This window comes from Gorilla gorilla, chromosome 6 (genome assembly GCF_029281585.2).
Source record: "Gorilla gorilla gorilla isolate KB3781 chromosome 6, NHGRI_mGorGor1-v2.1_pri, whole genome shotgun sequence".
NCBI classification, from domain to species: Eukaryota; Metazoa; Chordata; class Mammalia; order Primates; family Hominidae; genus Gorilla; species Gorilla gorilla.
Genome location: NC_073230.2, coordinates 81,068,602 through 81,089,925, shown reverse-complemented (window position 1 = coordinate 81,089,925; position 21,324 = coordinate 81,068,602). Strand labels below are relative to the sequence as shown.

Here is a 21,324-nt window from a genome sequence, read left to right as displayed (position 1 = left end):
TCCTGTCTCAGCCTCCCAAGTAGCTGGGATTACAGGTACCCACCATCACACCCGGCTAATTTTTGTGTTTTTAGTAGACATGGGGTTTCACCATGTTGGGCAGGCTTGTCTTGAACTCCTGACCTCAGGTGATCTGCCCTCCTTGGCCTCCCAAAGTGCTAGGATTACAGGTGTGAGCCACTGCAACCAGCCGTCCGCTATATTGTAGCGCAGTGAACAATTGTTTCCTGAACATCACAAGCTCTTTTAGACACTACAGTGTATAAGCAGGTCTCTCTCTAAACCGCTCTCCTCTTCCTCCTCTGCCCAACCAGTGTCTACTCATCCAAAGAATGTATCCCGTGTGTTCATTAACTTAGCAATTTCCAGTAAACCGTTTAATTGATAACTTGTTAAGAGAAGGCAGGAAACCTCCATGAAAGAGAAATCATTGGGTATTTCCTACAGCATTTAACACATCGTAGGCCTTCAATAAACCCTTGTGAAATAAACAAACCTCTTTACTCTTCATTCCACCTTGCTAAGAATCTCACCTAAGTCTGTCTACCATGTGAAACTGCAGATGACCTCACAGAAAATTGAAAGAAGTATCTCTAAAAATAAATTTATTAGGCAACACACTATAGGCTACAGTCCACTTCTGATTTTTTTTTTTTTTTTGAGGCGGAGTCTTGCTGTGTCACCCAGGCCGGACTGCAGTGGCTCGATCTCAGCTCACTGCAACCTCTGCCTCCTGGGTTCCAGCGATTCTCCTGCCTCAGCCTCCCAAGTAGCTGGGATTACAGGCGCCCGCCACCATGTCCAGTTAATTTTTGTATTTTTAGTAGAAACTGGATTTCACCATGTTAGCCAGGCTAGGCATGAACTCCTGACCTCATGATCCACCCGCCTTGGCCTCCCAGAGTGCTGGGATTATAGGTGTGAGCCACCGCGCCCGGCCCACTTCAGATATTTATTTTCAGGAGGGAGCGCATTTAGATACAGACCGAAAATGTATTTAAATGTGAATACATTTAAATGTAGTTACTTAAATCTATCTAATATATTTAAATGCAGAGAGCGAATTTGTGTTTACATATCTGACATGGAATGCAACTGTGCTAGCCAAGATTCGGTGTAGCTTACCAGCCAGAAATCACATATCCTAACAGGTAGAAATGCATTGCATTTTGTAAAACTGCGCAGCTATGCAAATTAGGATGTGTCTGGACGCTCTACCTTCCCCAAAATAACCTCAATTTTTTAAAAAGGCCAGGCAGCGTGCATCAGGCCTGTAATTGCAGCACCTTGGGGGGCCGAGGCGGGCGGATTGCTTGAGCTCAGGAGTTCGAGATCAGCCTCAGCAACATAGCGAAATCCCCGTCTCTACAAAAATAAAAAATTAAAAATTAAATAATATAAAAATAAAAATAAAAGGGGAGAGAGAACAGGTAGAAAGGAAATGCATTCAGTCTATGGGGATTTCACGCTAGGGCTTCAAGTTCACGGCCCTGTGATGGGATGTGGGCAGGGCCTGTCTGGCACAGGCCGAACCCAGCTCCTTACAGGGCCGAATCCTTTGCCCGCAGCCAAGGACCCCGAAGGAGCCTGCCTCGGCCTCAAGGCGCAACCAAGGAGCACTGGATGGCTGGGGTGCTGAGGACGCCGCTCCGGGGCCTCCACGCCTCGCCACGCCCCTCGGCCGTGTTCCCCCCATTTCCAGGGAGGTTGGAACGCCGTGGTTCTCAAGGAGGACGCGCGAGAAGGGAGACCGCGAGCCCAGCTCACCTCTAGCTCTCAGCTCGCTCCATGGACTCAATACCCGATCCGCCTCGGGGCCTGGGAAAGTTCCCTCCACGACTCCCACAGGCGCCCCGCCTCCTGGGCTCCCATTGGCTGCTTTTGACGTTGTGCTCCACCCTTTCTGGGCGGGGCGAAAAAAATACTTCCTGTCTCTCCTTTTCGCCTATTAGCTCCGTCAAAGGTCGAGTCCGTGACGTCAAAGAGCATGGGCCAATCAGAGCACACCGGACTGCGTTTTTTCCGAACGACCGCAGCAGGGTCACAAGGGAGATGTCCACCCCCAGTCGTAGCCTCGGACGGTTTCTGAGCGTTGGTGTTTGGCACGCGCCACTCTCTCTTGCTTTGGTTCCGCCATGCCGATGTACCAGGTAAAGCCTTATCACGGGCGCGGCGCGCCTCTCCGTGTGGAGCTTCCCACCTGCATGTACTGGCTCTCTAACGTGCAAGGCAGGAGCGGCGGCCCAGCGCCCGGCGTTGGCCACCTACAGGTAGGAGCGCGGGCCCCTCCTTGCCCCCCACCCCGCGCCAAGTGCGCACGCACGGCGGCCGGCTGCTGGCCCGAGTCCCCCCGGGCCGGAACGAGTGTGTCCCACCCGGTTTGCGGTCCCACCCGGTTCGCGGTCCCACCGGGTTCGCGGTCCCACCCCGGCATTTGTGCCGGCCGGCCAGGGACTCACCCAAACCTTTATGTTTTAAAAGATTTATTCGGGCCGGGCGCCGTGGCTCACGCCTGTAATCCCAGCACTTTGGGAGGCCCAAGCAGGCAGGTTACCTGAGGTCAGGAGTTCGAGACCAACCTGACCAACATGTTGAAGCCTCGTCTCTACTAAAAATACAAAGATCAGCCGGGCGTGTGGCGGGCGCCTGTAATCCCAGCCACTCGGGAGGCTGAGGCAGGAGAATCGTTTGAACCCTGGAGGCGGAGTTTGCAGTGAGCTGAGATCGAGCCATTGCACTCGAGCCTGGGCGACAGAGCTAGACTCCGACTCAAAAAAAAAAAAATAGAGACAAGGGTCTCACTGTGTTGCTCACGCTGGTCTCAGACTCTCAGGGCTCAAGCAATCCTCCCGCCTCGGTCTCCCAAAGCGCTGAGATACCAGGCGTGAACCACCGCGCCCGACGAGGAAAAAAAAAAAAAAAAAAAATATATATATATATATATATATATATGTACACGTGTATGTATATATACAGATATATACACACATATATATAGATACATACGTATGTGTATATATTTCTTTTATACGTATATATATAACATTTTTGTTTTTTTGAGACATTTTGAGAATAATTTTTTTTTTTCATATGGCTGCTTAAACATGTTAGTTCAGAGATTCTGCCCTGTGAAAAGTGAATAGCACATAAATGCTCATTTTGAGGAATTACAAAGCGAACTCCAGGGTCACCACCTCCCAGGTTGACACACATTGTCACCGCTCCATTCTTTCCACTTAAACCTTCCCCCCAACCCCCCCAAGGTCCTGATTTTTATGGTAATTATGTCCTATTTGTGTCTATTATTTTGTCAACTAAGTATCCCTAAACAATATAGTCTGGGTTTTTATTTGTTTTTTGTTTGTTTGTTTTTTTCAGACAGAGTTTCACTGTGTCACCCAGGCTGGAGTGCAGTGGTGTGATCTCGGCTCACTGCAACCTCTGCCTCCCGGGTTCAAGCAGTTCTCCCATCTCAGCCTCCTGAGTAGCTTGGATTACAGGTGCACGCCACCACACCCAACTAATTTTTGTATTTTTAGCAGAGATGGGGTTTCACCATTTTGGCCAGGATGGTCTTGATCTCTTGACCTCATGATCCACCTGCCTCGGCCTTCCAAAGTGCTGGGATTACAGGTACGAGCCACATGCCTGGTCTTTTATTTCTTTTTTTGAGCCCATTCTCTCCCTCTTTTATTTTTAAAATTTTATTAAACATAGTCATTTTATAATCTATGATAGATGATTATCTAAAGTGTTTGTGAAATAATTTTGTCAGTGCCTTGTTTCTTTATATGTTTTACTAGGTTTATTGTGAGCCACTCATTTTCCCTGGAGTTCTTATGTGCTGGAATTCTTTGGGGCCTAGGTCAAAGGTGGGTTTTTTTTTGTTTGTTTTTTTTTTGAGACGGAGTCTCGCTCTGTCACCCAGGCTGGAGTGCAGTGGCGTGATCTCTGCTCACTGCAAGCCCCGCCTCCCGGGTTCAGGCCATTCTCCTGCCTCAGCCTCCCGAATAGCTGGGACTACAGGCACCTGCAACCATGTTGGCTAAATTTTTGTATTTTTAGTAGAGACAGGGTTTCACCATGTTAGCCAGGATGGTCTCGATCTCCTGACCTCATGATCCGCCTGCCTCGGCCTCCCAAAGTGCTGGGATTACAGGTGTGAGCCACCGCGCCTGGCCCCAAAGGTGGGTTTTTAAGAGAGGAACCTGCTGTTGCTTTGACAGTTGCCTGGGGACACTCCAGAATCACTTTTCTTTTCTTTTCTTTTTTTTTTTTTTTGAGACAGGTTCTCATTCTTTCTGGGCTGGAGTGCAGTGGTGCTATCACGGCTCCCTGCTGATTTGACCTCCCTCAGTGGCAAGGTGGTGACCCTCCCACCTCAGCCTCTCGCATAGCTGGGACTATAGGCATGTGCCACCATGCCTGACTAATTATTCTGTTTTTGGTAGACCAGCCTGGGCAACATGAGTTTCACTTTACTTGGGTTACTGCTCCCAGCCTGAATCACTTTTAATTATCTGAATGATTATTCTGGGCTGGATGTGGTGGCTCATGCCTATAATCCAAGCACTTTGGGAGGCTAAGGTGGGCCTCACTTGAGGTCAGGAGTTCGAGACCAGCCTGGCCAATATGGTGAAACCCTGTGTCTACTAAAAATACAAAAATTAGCCATTAGCCAGGCGTGGTGGCACATACCTGTAATCCCAGCTACTCGGGAGGCTGAAGCAGGAGAATGCTTGAACCTGGGAGGTGGAGGTTTTAGTGAGCTGAGATCTCGCCATTGCGCTCTAGCTTGGGCTACAGAGTAAGACTGTCTCAAAAAAAAAAAAAAAAACAAAAGGAAAAGATAAAAAAGATTATTCTGATCATGTATGTGGTATGAATCTTGACTGCAAATCCAGATCTGAGGGCTCACTATGGTTATGAATTCTCAAGGAGGAGTTATTTTTTTTCCCTCCACTGCACCCTCAGGTCATAACAAGCTAGTTTTCTTGCTGTCGCCATCTGCCCTATAGGTTTAGTGTTCAATCTCACTTCCTTGAGGATGTGACTTTTTGCAGGACCCAGCTTTATTTAGGTGCCTCCTCTTGGACTACTCGTCTTGGAAGAAGCTTAGACTCTACCTCCTGTGCTCTGCACTCCATGCAGCCATCTGGATACAAAGTCAGGGTCCCCAGGGATTAATGAAACCTTTAGGGCAAAAGTCAGTTTGCTTACCTCCCAGGGTTGCTACTACACCTCATTTTTGGACTATATGAAATTTTACCTTTCATTCTAGTTCACCAGTACATTGTGAAAGATGTTTTAAATGTTTTACAGAAGTTTAGATGGTTCAACTGGGAAGATCATATAGGATTTCTGTTCTGTTATATTGCCAGAAGTAGAAGTCATCTGTATTTTTTTTTTACTAGTCTTTGGTAGATGAGTGGCTGGATAGCTACAAGCAAGACCAGGATGCAGGATTTCTGGAGCTTGTTAACTTTTTCATCTGATCTTGTGGATGTAAAGGTGAGGAAACTGCTCCCCCTTTCTAATTCCCAGCCTTTTGTTCCTATGTTATGAATTCTTTCTCCATTTAGATAAGTAGGATTAGATATTTCCTAAATAAAGGAAGATAGTAAAGCATTAGAAAAATTTTACTTATTTAGGCCGGGCACTGTGACTCACACCTGTAATCCCAGCACTTTGGGAAGCTGAGGCGGGTGGATCACTTGAGGTCAGGAGTTGAAGACCAGCCTGGGCAACATGGTGAAACCCCTACTAAAATACAAAAAATTATCTGGGTATGTGGCTCATGCCTGTAGAATTGCTTGAACCCAGGAGGTGGAGGTTATAGTGAGCCTGGATAGCGCCACTGCACTCCAACCTGGGCGACAGAGCCAGACTGTCTTCAAAAAAAAAAAAAGAGAGAAAAGTTTCACTTCTTTAACTAAATTTTTTGTTGATAAATACGGGAAGTGATCCAGTAGGGAACCATGTTGGTTTAGAGACAAGAAACTTTGGGGAAAAAGAAGTAATCATGCTTATGTTATGGCACAAATTTGAGGACACCCTTTAGTCTTTCTAGATGCAATAATCTGTTATTTTCTTACTCTTTATTTCCCAGCTACTTTGCCCATATTTCTCCTCTGTAGCTGTGGTACCCCCAGAACTCTTACTGCCATGGCTTAATTTATTGGGACAGATGGTCTCAGTCAGGTTGTATTATATAAGAAATCAGCGTCTGGCTGAGTTTTATTACTCTCTTTTGTTTTGTTTTGTTTTGTTTTGTTTTTGTTTTTGTTTTTGAGACAGAATCTCACTCGATTGTCCAGGCTGGAGTGCAGTGGCACGATCTGGGCTCACTGCAACCTCTACATCCTGGGTTTAAGTGATTCTCATGCCTCAGCCTCCCAAGTGGCTGGGATTACAAGCATGTGCCCCCATATGTGGCTAATTTTTTTTTTTTTTCTTTGAGACGGAGTCTGGCTCTGTCGCCCAGGCTGGAGTCCAGTGGCACAATCTCGGCTCACCACAACCTCCGCATCCCAGGTTCAAGTGATTCTTCTGCCTCAGCCTCCTGAGTAGCTGGGACTACAGGTGCGCACCACCATGCCTAGCTAATTTTTGTATTTTTAGTAGAGACAGGGTTTCACCATATTGGCCAGGCTGGTCTTGAACTCCTGACCTCGTGATCTGCCCATCTCACCCTCCCAAAGTGCTGGGATTACAGGCTTGAGCCACTGCGCCCGGCCTACGTGGCTAATTTTTGTATTTTTAGTAGAGATGGGGTTTCGCCAGGCTGGTCTTGTACTCCTGACCTCAGGTGATTCACCTGCCTCGGCCTCCCAAAGTGTTGGGATTACAGGCGTTAGCCATCGCGCCTGGCCTGTTTTGTTGTTGTTGTTGTTGTTTTGTTGTTGTTTATTTTTGGGCACAGTTTTTCACTGCTTGATTCCTTTTTTTTTTTTTAAACAAATCCTGCCTCAGGTTTATTTGTACAAATAGTGCAGGAGGACACCAGTCCTTCTGTCCTCACGTTGGCAGACAGAGGTCTCTACTCTGAAGCCTTTGTACAGGCCTGGGCACCTTTGGGAGCCTGAGCTGGAACTGAAGCTGGAGCTGCAGCCTGGGCCTTCATTTGATCCTTGGCCTTTGGCTGGTACAGTCTGAGCCCCTTGGCATTGTGGGCACAAGCATGCTTCTCAAGCTTGGGGTGGGCAGTGTAGGCAAGTGGGCTTAACGTCCTTGGGCTTTACGAGGGGCTCGATAGCCTCGGCATGTACACCCATGACCCTGGCATTGTTGCCCTGCATCTTCTTTTTTTGTTTTGTTTTGCTTTTTTTGTTTTGAGACAGAGTCTCACTTGTTGCCCAGGCTGGAGTGCAGTAGTGCGATCTCAGCTCACTGCAACCTCTGCCTCCCGGGTTGAAGCAATTCTCCTGCCTCAGCCTCCCGAGTAGCTGGGATTACAGGCACCCGCCACTACGCCCAGCTCATTTTTTCCATTTTTAGTAGAGAACTGGGTTTCATCATGTTGGCCAGGCTGGTCTAGAATTCCTGACCTTGTGATTCGCCTGCCTCGGCCTCCCAAAGTGCTGGGATTACAGGCTTGACTGACTGCGCCCAGCCAGCCTGCATCTTCTTTAGGCCCTTCTTGTTGTGCTTCTTGGCAAAGCACATATTCCTCAGGAACTTGGGGTCCATCCCCTTAAGAGAGTTGTATCTTTGTGATTGGGGTTTCTTGATGCCATTTCTGTGTAATTTTCAGCCTGGTTGTGTGAGGTGTGGTTTTTGGATTTGGCCGTGTCTACACCATAACCTATGGCTCCCTTCCTTTGGGTTTTTAGAGAGATTGCCTTATAGCAGATACACAGTTGGATGTTGGCAGACCGTTGACCAGGGGGTCTTCTGATTCCCCACCTAAGCTCTTTGCACAGTGTTTCCTTGCTCATATTCAGGTATATCTGTAAATGATCACAGCATCCTGTTATTTTCCTTGTAAGCACCTCATATCCTTCATTCTTTAGGCACTGTGAGCCCTGAGATGTTCAAGAAGATGTCCAACTCAGAGATCATCCAGCACCTAACAGAGCGTTTAATGAGGTGGAAGAAGATGACCAGGATCCTCTTACCCCTCTTATTTCAAAACACAATGCCTATTATCCCCTTCTTTTTGATTCTGTGAAATAGGGTAGCTTTTAGAAGGTGGAGTTCAGTCTCTTGGGGGTAAAAGAGATCTGAATATGCCTCTCAAACTGGGGAGACAGCCAGGAAATGAAGCATAACAGAGATATTTTTACTAGACTGTTGGGTTTTGACATCCAAGCCCCTATGACTTCATGGACCTGGTCATAACTTTCCCATCCTTTTCATACATCCTTTTGTAGGACTCGGGGGACTATCCTCTGACAGCTCCAGGTCTATCCTGGAAGAAGTTCCAGGGCAGCTTCTGTGAGTTTGTGGGGACATTGGTCTGTCGGTGCCAGTACAGCCTCCTCCATGATGACTTCCCTGTGGACAACCTCATCTCCCTGCTCACTGGCCTCTCAGACTCACGAGTCCGCGCCTTCTGTCACACTAGCACCCTGGCTGGTGAGCATTCATTTTCATTCTGGACATTCTCCTGGGGATTTATAGGACTTTCCTCTGTTCTCTGATTCAGGGTCTTCTTTCCTACCTGCGTCTTGGCTCTTCACTTCAAGGCCATGCCTCTTTTATCCTAAACTTCAATCCGGTTTCTCACTGGTGGAGTTTTGAGAAGGGGTAGATCACAGCAACAATTTCCAGGCTTAGTATTTTTGTCAGAGCTCACCACTAGGGGTATGCTGATGGTTAAAAGAAGACCACAAGGGTTAGAGGGAAACAGTCCACCCCAGGACAGGCAGTCTTAGGATTTTAGGGTCACCCACCTCTGGCTTCTCATTTTTATTGCCCTTCTTTCCTTCTATTTTTTCCTTCTACTCATCCTCTCTCCTCTGACCTCAGTAATGATTTCTTTATCTCTTTTTCCTTACTCAAAGCTATGAAACTGATGACCTCCCTGGTAAGAGTTGCCCTCCAACTGAGTCTGCACCAAGATAGCAATCAGCGTCAGTATGAGGCTGAAAGAAACAAGGGGCCAGGGCAGAGGGCACCTGAGCGGCTGGAGAGCCTGTTGGAGAAACACAAAGAGGTGAGGAGTGTTCCCTGCTTCTTCCTTCCCTTTTTCCCAACTTGCACCCAATTCTGCCACAGACCCCCTTATCAGGCCCTGGGCAGTCTTTCAAGATCATGAATAACGGAGTCTGGCAATAGTTTCATAGACCCATCCTGTAAGGGGTCATTGCATGCTCACCTTTTTTCTGGGTTGTGAGCTCAACAAATAATGTGTAATTTAGAGTTCTCTTGAATTCCACTTTTGCTCAGTTTTTCTTTGTCAGCACTTATTGTCAGAAGAGTTTAAGTGCTGTACCTGCCTGTCATGCAAGGAATTAAGTTTTGACCTACTCGTCAAGTGTGCAGTGTGCAAGTGACCGCAGGAGTACTAAAAGCCAACCATTGACAAGGGAGGCCAAATTTTCAAGGAATGGAAAGAGCACAGGCCTTCCAGTGAACTCCTGGCTTTAAATTCTGTTCCATTTAGTCACTAGCTCCATAGCCTTATGTAACCTCTCTTCAGTTTTCTTTTCTTTAAAGAAAGGGATAATCTCACCTTTTTGTGAAGAATAAATGAGATGATGAGTAAATTGCCTCACTTGGCACATAGTAGTTTTGTTCCTTTTAAACTTAAAGATGACCACTGGAGGGCATAAGCCATAGCAGAATCTTTGACACTGATGAAATCTTTAATCAGCTGGGTCTGTCATAAGAGTAACACTACTGTTTTTCTCCTTACTTTCTGTTAGTGTCTGAGACCCCTCCTATGAGGTTGGCAGGACTCACCATGTCTGGCCATATCATTTGGCTATTTCTCTAGCCCTCACAAAAGGTCTCTTCCATTCTAAATCATTAGAGAAGGAAACTTTCTACTTCTCTCATTCTCTTTTGTTATTTTTAATTGTCAGTTTGATCTTAAAAGCTTATGTGTATTAATCTATCCTGGATTTTAAATTATGTACACAGTGCGAATCTTTCTTTTATTTTTCTTATTCTTTTTTTTTTTTTTGGCTTCTCTGGGCTCTTGCTTAGTCAGTTATCATTATAATTCCCCCATTTTATCCTTAATTTCTTCCTCCCCACTATTTTCTTCTCTCCACTTATAAAAATATATAGGCTCTTGAATCTTTATTTGACTCTGCTCCTCTGTGAATTACTCTTTTTTTCCATCCTTCCTTTTAGGGTAGTATTTCCTTACTTCCTTAATGTCCAACTAACTGAATCCTTTTTGCTACCTAGCTTATTTTCCGTTTTTCTTTGAAACTGTTCTTTCCAAACCAATGACTTCCTAATTCCTAAAGCCAGTAGCCTTTTCTCAGTCTCCCTTTCCCAAATATTTTACATATTTGCTTCGCCTGTTTTTGCTATATTACTGTAAAATATGGACATATAGGTACTTCAGCCGTAAAGACTTAAGTATGTCTTGTCGAAAATGATATGTTGTTCTTACATAATTGAAGAGGTGGGGTCTGTTGTCTTAAAGAATGTTCCCTTTCTCCTTATAATTCTGGTTCTTTGGTGTCTATTGTTCATGTGATCCAGGATTTTTCAACAATGGCACTATGGACATTGCGGGGCTGTCCTGCCGTGGTGGGATGTTTAGCAGCATCTCTGGCCTTTATCTACTAGATAGATACCAGTAGTACCCTGCTCCCCCACCAAGTTCTGGCAGCCAAAAAATCTTTAGACACTGCTAAATCTCCCCTGGGGAACAGAATTAGCCTCAGTTGAGAACCACTGATCTAATTCCTTTCTTCTTATTTTTGCTGGTTCCACTACTATTAAACAAACTGCACTTACTAAAAATTTGTTTTCCAAATTGTTAGAAACATATACAGGCATCATACCTGGAAGATCTTGCAGGTTCAATTCCAGATCACCACAATAAAGTGAATATTGAAGTACAGTGAGTCACACAGTCGAAAAATCAAAATTTTTATTTCTCAGTGCATATGAAAGTAATGTTTACACTGTAGTCTCTTAAGTGTGCAAGACTATTGTCTAAAAAACATGTATGTACCTTAATTTAAAAATATTTTATTGCTAAAAAATGCTAATGGCAATCTGAACCTTTAGCGAGTTACAGCTTTTTGTTGATAGAGGGTCTTGCTTCCATGTTGATGGCTGCTGACTAATCAGGGTAGTGGTTGCTGAAGGTTAGGGTGGCCGTAGCAATTTCTTAAAATAAGACAACAGTGAAGTTTGCTGCATCTGTTGACTCTTCCTTTTACAAAAGATTTCTCTGTAACATGAAATGCTGTTTGATGACATTTTACCCACAATAGAAATTCTTTCAAAACAAGAGTCAATTCTCTCAAGCCCTGGTGCTGCTTTATCAGCTAAGTTTAGGTCATAGTCTGAATCATTTGTTGTCATTTCAACAATATTCACAACCTCTTCACCAGGAATAGATTCCATTTGAGGAAACCACTTTCCTTGCTCATCCATAAGAAGCAATTCCTTATTTGTTCAAGGTCATGAAGTTGCAGCAATTCAGCCACATCTTCAGTTTCTACTTCTAGTTCTCTTGCCGTTTCCACTGCATCTGTAGTTACTTCCTCTACTGAAGTCTTAAACCTCTCAAAGTCATCCGTGAGGGTTAGAATCAACTTAACTCTTGTTAATGTTGATATTTCGACCTCCTCCCATGAACCACAAATGTTCTTTATGGCATTTAAAACGGTGAATCCCAGCCAGGCACAGTGGCTCAAACCTGTAATCCCAGCACTTTGGGAGGCTGAGGTAGGTGGATCACGTGAGGTCAGGAGTTTGAGACCAGCTTGACCAACATGGCAAAAACCCATCTCTACTAAAAATACAAAAATTAGCCAGGTGTGGTGGTGCATGCTTGTAATCCCAGCTACTTGGGAGGCTGAAGCAGGAGAATTGCTTGAACCCAGGAGGCAGAGGTTGCAGTGAGCCAAGATCACACCACTACACTCTAGCCTGCACTACAGAGCAAGACTCCATCTCAAAAAGAAAAGAAGAGAAGAGAAAAGAAAAGAAGAAAGGAAGAAATGAAATGAAATGGAATGATGAAATGAAATGAAATGAAATGAAAAATGAAATGAAATGAAATGAAATGAAAAATGAAATGAAATGAAATGAATAATGAAATGAAATGAAATGAATAATGAAATGAAATGAAATGAAATGAATGAAATGAAATGAAATGAAATGAAATGAAATAATGAAATGAAATGAAATGAAATGGAGAATCCTTCCCAGATGGGGGGTTGGCTTTTTCTGGTTTTTGTATTTCGTTTTGAAGACAGGGTCTCGCTCTCTTGCCTAGACCGGAATGCACTGGTGCAGTCATGGCTCACCACAGCCTCAACCTCCTGTGCTTGAGTGATGTTCCTGCCTTATCCTCCCAAGTATCTGGGACTACAGATTGCATACCACACCTGGCTAGTTTTTGTTTTGTTTCTGTAGAGGCAGGGTCTCACTATGCTGCCCAGGCTAGTCTTGAACTCCTGGGCTTAATCAGTCCTCCCACCTCAGCCTCCCAAAAAGTTGGGATTGTAGGCATGAGCCACCATGCCTAACCCCAGGAGGTTTTAGGTGGACTTTGCCCAAATCATCAGAGAAATCACTGTGGCAGCTATAGCCTTATGAAATGTATTTCTGAAATAATAAGACTTGAAAGTTGAAATTACTCCTTGTTCCATGGGCTGCAAAATGGATGTTGTGTTAGTGGGCATGAAAAAAGCAACATGGATCTCCTTGTACATCCTCACCAGAGCTCGTGGGTGACCAGGTGCCTTGTCACTGAGCAGTAATATTTTGAAAGGAATCTTGTTTTCTGAGCAGTAGGTCTCACCCATGTGCTTAAAATATTCAGGAAACCATGCTGTGAACAGATGTGATATCATTAGGCTTTGTTGTTTCATTTATAGAGCATAGGCAGAGTAGATTTAGCATAATTCTTAAGAGCCTTAGGATTTTTAAAATGGTAAATGAGTATTGCCTTCAACGTAAAGTCACCAACTGCATTAGCCCCTAACAAGGAGTCAGGCTGTCCTTTGACGCTTTGAAGCCAGGCATTGACTTCTCCTCAATAGCTGTGAAAGTCCTAGATGGCATTTTCCAATATAAGGCAGTTTAGTCCACACTGAAAATTCATTGTTTAGTGTAGCCACCTTCATCAATGATGTTAGCTAGATTTTCTTGATAACTTGTTGCTTCTCTATCAGTATTTGCTGCTTCACCTTGTACTTTTATGTTATGGAGAGGGCTTCTTTCCTTAAACCTCATGAACTAACTTCTAGCTTCAAACTTTTCTTCTGTGGCTTCCTTACTTTGCTCAGCCTTCATAGAATGGAAGACAGCTAGGATATTGATCTGGATTGGGCTTTGGCTGAAGGGAATGTTGTGGCTGGTTTGATCTTCTGTTCCGACTACTAAAACTGTCTCTATATCAGCAATAAGACTGTTTAACTTTCTTACCCTTTGTGTGTTCACTGGAGTAGCGTTTTTAATTTCTTTCAAGAATTTTTCTTTTGTATTCACAACTTGGCTGTTTGGCACAAGAGGCCTAGCTATTGATTGGCCTGTCTTGGCTTTCAACTAAGCTTAATCATTTCTTTTTTTTTTTTTTTTTTTTTTTTGTCTTTTTGAGACAGTGTCTCGCTTTGTTGCCCAGGCTAGAGTGCAATGGCGTGATCTCGGCTCACTGCAACCTCCGCCTCCCAGGTTCAAGCGATTCTCCTGCCTCAGCCTCCTGAGTAGCTGGAATTATAGGTGCCTGCCACCGCGCCCGGCTAATTTTCTGTTTTTAGTAGAGACAGGGTTTCGCCATGTTGGCCAGGCTGGTCTCAAACTGACCTCAAGTGATTTGCCACCTCGGCCACCTAAAGTGCTGAGATTATAGGTATGAGCCACCACGTCTGGCCTCTAAGCTTAATCATTTCTAGCTTTTGATTTAAAATGAGAAACATGTGACTCTTCCTTTCATTTGGATACTTAAGAGGGTTATTAATTGACCTAATTACAATATTTTTATGTCTCAAGGAATGAATAGGGAGGCCTGAGGAGAGAGACAGAGACAGGGAAACTCTTGTTGGTAGGGTAGTCAGAACACAGACAACATTTGTTAAGTTTGCCATCTTATATGGGCATGGTTCGTGGTACCACAAAACAGTTATAGTAGTAACATCAGGCTGGGTGTGATGGCCCATGCCTGTAATCCCAGCATTTTGGGAGGCCAAGGCGGGTGGAGACCTTGAGGTCAGGACTTCAAGACCAGACTGGGCAACATGGCAAAACCCCTTCTCTACAAAAAAATACAAAAATTACCGGGGCATGGTGATGCATGCCTGTAGTTGCAGCTACTTGGGAGGCTGAGGTGGGGGGGATCACTTGAGCCCGGGAGGTTGAGGCTGCAGTGAGCCGTGTTTGCACCATTGCACTCCAGCCTGGGTGACAGAGTGAGAACCTGCCTCTGACAAAAAAAAAAAAAAAAAAAAGTTATTTTTCTCCACTAAGACTTGGAATGGTTTGCTGGGTAGCAATGGATATAGCTGACACATCCCCACAGCCCTCACCTTCTCTCACTATGTGGGGTGTACCCAGTCTCTGGCTTCTAATGTCGAGGGCCTCCAACTTGACACTTCTAGCTCAGAGTATGTTCTTAAGGCCTTGCCTCACTTATAGAACTTCCTAGTGGTTAGCTATGATGCATGGCAAACACACCTGGCAACAGTAACATCAGCATACCTTGAAAATGACCCCATGGTCTTAAGAAGAGTATGTGTTGAAAATTCTAAGCTAAGGAATCCAGGAGTGGCCAACCCGGAGATTCATTTCTTATCTGTGAGGAACATCTGAACCCCTGGACCATCTAGGGGATGGTGGCCTTTGTTTGGGGTTCAGTAAAGGTTGCCAGAGGGAGGGTGCTAGGGGGAGGGTGCTAAGTGGAAATGCTCTATAAACTGCATGCTTTTTTTTTTTTTTTTTTGAGACAGAGTCTTGCTCTGTCGCCCAGGCTGGAGTACAGTGGCGCAATCTCGGCTCACTGCAAGCTCTGCCGCCTGGGTTCACGCCATTCTCCTGCCTCAGCCTCCCGAGTAGCTGGGACTACAGGCACCTCCCACCACGCCTGGCTAATTTTTTGTATTTTTAGTAGAGACGACGGGCTTTCACCATGTTAGCCAGGTTGGTCTCAATCTGACCTTGTGATCCGCCCACCTTGGCCTCCCGAAGTGCTGGGATTACAGGCATGAGCCACCGTGCCCGGCCCAACTGCATGCTTTTTGTAAGCAGGTGTGATTCTCCTGTTCCACCTGCCATGTCTGGACTACCCTGTAAGTCCCCTCAATAAACCCTATGTCTTGCCTGCTGGCCAGGCATGGTGGCTCATGCCTGTAATCCAAGGACTTTGGGAGGCCAAGACAGGCAGATCACTTGAGGTCAGGAGCTTGAGACCAGCCTGGCCAACATGGTGAAAACTCCATCTCTACTAAAAATACAAAAAAAAAATTAGCTGGGTGTTGTGGCATGCACCAGTAATCCCAGCTACTTAGGGGGCTGAGGTAGAAGAATCTCTTGAGCCGGGGAAGCAGAGGTTGCAGTGAGCCAAGATCACGCCATTGAACTCCAGCCTGGGCAACTAGACTCTGTCTCAAAAGACAAACAAACAAACAAACAAAAACAGACCAGGCACAGTGGCTCATGCCTGTAATTACAGCACTTCGGGAGGCAGAGGCAGGTGGATCGCCTGAGGTCAGAAATTTGAGACCAGCCTGGTCAACATCGTGAAACCCTGTCTGTACTAAAAATACAAAAATTAGCAGGGCATGGTAGTGAGCGACTGTAATCTCAGCTACTCGGGAGGCTGAGGCAGGAGAATTGCTTGAACCTGGGAGTTGGAGGTTGCAGTGAGCCAAGATCATGCCACTGCACTCCAGCCTGGGTGACAGAATGGTATTTTGGTATTTTAGATACCAAAAAAAAAACATTAAAAATTAAAAATAAAAACATAAAAATCTGCCCAGAGGCCAGGTGTGGTGGGTACACCGGTAATCCCAGCATTTGGGGAGGCCAAGGCAGGAGAATCACTTGAGCCCAGGAGTTGGAGACCAGTCTAGGCAACATTGCGAAACCTCATCTCTACAAAAAATACAAAAGTTAGCCAGGCATGGTGGCAGGCACCTGTAGTCCCACCTACTCAGGAGGCTGAAGTGGGAGGGTGCTTTGAGCCCAGGAAGCAGAGGTTGCAGTGAGCCGAGATCTCGCCACTGCACTCCAACCTGGGCAAGAGAGCCAGACTTCATCTCAAAAATAAATGAATACATACTAAAATAAATAAAATGTATTTTTAAAATGCCTAGAACATTCTGTTCTTTTTTTTTTTTTTTTTGAGACAGAGTCTTGCTCCGTCGCCCAGGCTGGAGTGCAGTGGTGCAATCTCAGCTCACTGCAAGCTCTGCCTCCCAGGTTCAAGCGATACTCCTGCCTCAGCCTCCTGAGTAGCTGGGATTACAGGCGCCTGCCACCATGCCCAGCTGATTTTTGTATTTTTAGTGGAGCTAGGGTTTCACCATGTTGATCAGGCTGGTCTCAAACTCCTGACCTCGTGATCCACCCGCCTCGGACTTCCAAAGTGCTGGGATTACAGGCGTTGCGCCACCGCACCTGGCCGGGTTTTGTTTTCTCATTTCTGTTGTGTTTGTTTTGTTTTGTTTTTTTCGAGATGGAGTCTCACTCTACTGCCCAGGCTGGAGTCAGTGGTTTAATCTCACTTCGTTTCAAGCAATTCTCCTGCCTCAGCCTCCTGACTACAGACACATGCCACTGTACCTGGATAATTTTGTATTTTTAGGAGAGATGGCGTTTCACCATGTTGGCCAGGCTGGTCTCAAACTCTTGACCTCAAGTGATCTGCCTGCCTCGGCCTCCCAAATTGCAGGGTTTACAGGCCTGAGCCACTGTGCCCAGCCTAGGATTTCTTTGTCTTCTTCCAGTAAGTGTTAGTTCAAGCTCTCCTCTCCCCACTGTTGTTTTTTATCAAGGCCCTCAGCAATCTTCTAAAAACCATATTATAGATCTAAAATTGCTTTTCAATTCTGGAATTCAAAAAGGTCTGGAGGCTGGGCGAGGTGGCTCACTCTGGTAATCCCAGCAATTTGGGAGGCTGAGGCAGGAGGAGGGCTGGAAGTCAGGTGTTCAAGACCAGCTTGAGCAACATAGCAAGATCCTTGTCTCTACATCTCTACAAACAAAAAATTAGCTGGGTGTGGTGGCATTCACATGTAGTTTCAGCTACTCAGGAGGCTGAGGCAGGAGGATCGTTTGAGCCCAGGAGTTCGAGAATGCAGTGAGTTATGATTGCACCACTGCACTCCAGCCTGGGTGACAGAGTGAGACTCTCTCTCTTAAAAAAAGAGGAGGCATGGGTGGGCATGGTGCTCACGCCTGTAATCCCAGCTCTTTGGGAGGCCGAGGTGGGCGGATCACTTGAGCTCAGGAGTCCAAGACCAGCCTGGCCAACATGGTAAAACCCCGTCTCTACTAAAAATACAAAAATTAAGCAGGCTTGGTGGTGGGCACCTGTAATCCCAGCTACTAGGGAGGCTGAGGCAGGGGGATAGCTTGAACCTGGGAGGTTGCAGTGAGCCGAGATGGTGCCTCTGCACTCCAGCCTGGGTGACAGAGTGAGACCCTGTCTCAAAATTAAATAAATAAATAAATGAAATAAAACTGTGGACCTCCGTACCATAGACTCTGCAGCCATGAAAAGTGAGGAAGCCTTCCTGCACCCACAGAGGCCAATCTCCAAGATATATCATTAGTGAGAAAAGTGAGGTGCTGAACACTGTAAATGGCATACAGTTTGTGTAAAAATAATTATATGGCCGGGCACGGTGGCTCACCCCTGTAATCCCAGCACTCTGGGAGGCCGAGGTGGGTGGATCACGAGGTCAGGAGATCGAGACCATCCTGGCTAACACGGTGAAACCCCATCTTTACTAAAAATACAAAAAATTAGCCGGGCGTGGTGGTGGGTATCTGTAGTCCCAGCTACTCAGGAGGCTGAGGCAGGAGAATGGCGTGAACCTGGGAGGTGGAGCTTGCAGTGAGTCGAGATCATGCCACTGCACTCCAGCCTGGGCGACAGAGCGAGACTCCGTCTCAAAAAAAAAAAAAAAAATTGTATACACCCAGATGTGAACGTATATGCATAACCATTTCAGAGAATGCACACAAGAAATTGGAAACAGCTCTTCCCTCAGGAGAACAAACCAACGTGGCTGCGAGACAGGAGAGAAACATGAAATTCTAACAGCTTACTCTTTTGTACCTTTGGAATTTTGTATATGTGCATTCCTTATTTGAATAAATAGACATCTTTTTTTTTTTTTTTTTTTTTTTTTGAGACAGAGTTTCCCTTTTGTTGCCCAGGCTGGAGTACAGTGGTGTGATCTCAGCTCACTGCAACCTCTGCCTCCTGGGTTCAAGCGATTCTCCTGCCACAGCCTCCTGAGTACCTGGGATTACAGGTGCCTGCCACCATGCCTGGCTAATTTTTGCATTTTTAGTAGAGACAGGGTTTCCCCATGTTGGCCAGACTGGTCTTGAACTCCTGACCTCAGGTGATCCACCCCCTTGGCCTCCCAAAGAGCTGGGATTACAGGCATGAGCCACTGCACCCAGCCAGTATTTTATATTTTTTTGAGACAGGGTCTTGCTTTGTCACCCAGGCTGAAGTGCAGTGGTGCAATCACAGCTCACTGCAACCTCCCCCTCCCGGGTTCAAGCGATTTTCCTGCCTCAGACTCCCAAGTAGCTGGGATTACAGGTGTGTGCCACCATGCCCAGCTGATTTTTGTATTTTTAGTAGAGATGGCGTTTCACCATGTTAGCCAGGCTGGTCTCAATCTCCTGACCTCAGGTGATCTACCTGCTGCCTTCCAAAGTGCTGGGATTATAGGCATGAGCCACTGGCTTCAGCCAGGAAATACTATTGGAACCCTGCTGCTGAAAGTGTGGCCCATGGACCAGGAGCTTGGGCATTATCGGGAGCTTGTTAGAAATTCAGAACCTTGGGCCCTATAGCCCAGACTTCACCTTTTTTTTTTTTTTTTTTTTAAGAAGGAGTCCTACCCTGTAGCGCAGGCTTGAGTGCAGTGGCACGATCTCGGCTCACTGCAACCTCTGCCTGTTGGGTTCAAGTGATTCTCCTGTCTCAGCCTCCCAAGTAGCTGGGACTACAGGCATGAGCCACTGCGCCTGGCTAATTTTTGTATTTTTAGTAGAGACAAGGTCTCATGTTGGCCAGCTTGGTCTCGAATTCCTGACCTCAAGTGACCTGCCTGCCTCAGCCTCCCAAAGTGCTGGGATTACAGGTGTGAGCCATGGTGCCCAGCCCAGATGCCACAATTTAAAAGGCTTACTTTTCTGGGTCAAGCTGCCTTTTTTGGGGTCATTAGGGAAGGAATGGATGTGTGCTCTACGGGTTCTTATAATAGCAATGAACCTTCATAATCAGACTCATTCCTTAATTTTGCTTACTTTTTCATGCAGCTGCATTAATACTACATTGTCAAAGACAAAGACGAACATGAGACATGAGATACGAGTTTTAAAAAAAAAAAAGAGAGAAGACCAAAAAAACAATACAGCTATCCAAGGAGCAAGTGCTGAGCTTGTGAAAAAACAGCTTCTATTTTATTAAATAATAGTGTTCCTGCAGGGATGTCTGAAGTACTCTGCAAGGCTAATTAGGACAGATCAATGTACACTTACCTCTCCAGAAGGCTGAAAGGTGTGTAGTGACTATGTGTCATTAAAAATTTACTTGACCATGGGCATCAGATGTCCATGAAAGAATGATCCTGGTGAGTGCTCTAAGTTTTCATTTTACTCATGTCATCCTCAATGCATCATAAATGCCATAGACACCATTACTATCACCCAGGCTCATAGCAGCTGATGTGCTGTATATGCTTGAGAGGGTGGTATCAATTAACTATATTATCTATAAAGCCATACTTGCAATTACTACCACTTCACAATTTATCATTAACACATTTGGCAGATTTTTTTCTCCAAAGTAACATTTATTTAAAGGTTAATCAAAATTCTTAGAACAGCATTTATTATAATGTGATTTTTGATAATTGACTAAATCAGTGGCTCTTAAGAACACCCTCGGCCGGGCGCGGTGGCTCACGCTTGTAATCCCAGCACTTTGGGAGGCCAAGGCGGGCGGATCACGAGGTCAGGAGATCGAGACCATCCTGGCTAACACGGTGAAACCCCGTCTCTACTAAAAATACAAAAAAATTAGCCGGGCGTGATGGCGGGCGCCTGTAGTCCCAGCTACTCGGGAGGCTGAGGCAGGAGAATGGCGTGAACCCGGGAGGCGGAGCTTGCAGTGAGCCGAGATTGCGCCACTGCACTCCCGCCTGGGCCACAGAGCGAGACTTCGCCTCAAAAAAAAAAAAAAAAAAAAAAAAGAACACCCTCGTCTCAGTCCCGCTCAGTATACACCACAGTGCCATTATTTGGGGAAAAGAAATACATATTAGAAATGTTCATTTCAGACCTCGTCATGGAAGATCATATATTAATGTAATCAGGTGGTACATTTACATGCTCATTAGTAATCCATCATTAGTCCAAATGCTCACTATTAGGAATAAATGTACAACGAGTTATTCAGAATACCCAGAAATAGTATTTCTTATTTAAACATTCAGGACAAGCTGACTGAAATAAGTGCACACCTTGAATTTGAACTTTCAAGGCACATCACTAAAGTCAATCAGTTATGTCAAGACACTCTTCTATAATAATCTCAATTATAAAATTCCTGCCTCTCCCTAACACAGGAGTTGGAGGGAGTTCCAATATCTGAATCTTTCTAATTCACTGTAACCGCAAAAAAATCTTGATGAAGTGTGTATTTAAATTTCATGCCTTAATACATAGCATGCCACTAAAACCACATTAGTTATGCTTTATGCTGCTTAATCATACGTCAAAATCTGTAAAATCTGTTCTTGCATGCTAAGGTAATTTAACTGCAATTAATCAATTAAGAAAATAAATAAAATGTAATAAATGCCAAATAATGTAACTTCTTTTAAACAGACCACTATCTACACATTTATTCCCCAAATACTTATTAGCCAACACCATATAAGGAAAACATAATAAAAAGTAGACTTCACTGAGCCTTTCTCCCATTAGTAGCTTGCT

General features: G+C 45.3%; 1 protein-coding gene and 1 pseudogene across 6 annotated transcripts; one reads left to right on the top strand and one right to left on the bottom strand.

Moving 5' to 3' along the window:
- LOC115935264 (putative postmeiotic segregation increased 2-like protein 1) overlaps positions 1 to 2,137 on the bottom strand; it is a 48,249-nt pseudogene extending 46,112 nt beyond the window's left edge.
- Positions 2,061 to 20,587, top strand: LOC115933256 (putative STAG3-like protein 4). 6 transcript variants are annotated; one of them, XM_063708589.1, is made up of 6 exons: positions 2,063 to 2,150; positions 3,540 to 3,633; positions 5,415 to 5,511; positions 8,373 to 8,577; positions 9,006 to 9,157; positions 18,315 to 19,723. In XM_063708589.1, exons 3-6 carry the CDS (start codon positions 5,425 to 5,427, stop codon positions 18,393 to 18,395), a joined length of 525 nt encoding a protein of 174 aa, XP_063564659.1. In that variant the 5' UTR covers positions 2,063 to 2,150; positions 3,540 to 3,633; positions 5,415 to 5,424; the 3' UTR covers positions 18,396 to 19,723. The 6 variants fall into 6 exon arrangements, with proteins under 6 accessions (XP_055248664.2, XP_063564659.1, XP_055248666.1 ...); XM_063708591.1 differs by lacking the exon at positions 3,540 to 3,633 and adding an exon at positions 3,379 to 3,500 and having other exon boundaries at positions 2,141 to 2,270; XM_055392689.2 differs by lacking the exon at positions 3,540 to 3,633 and having other exon boundaries at positions 2,061 to 2,150.
- Positions 20,588 to 21,324: the final 737 nt, after the last annotated feature.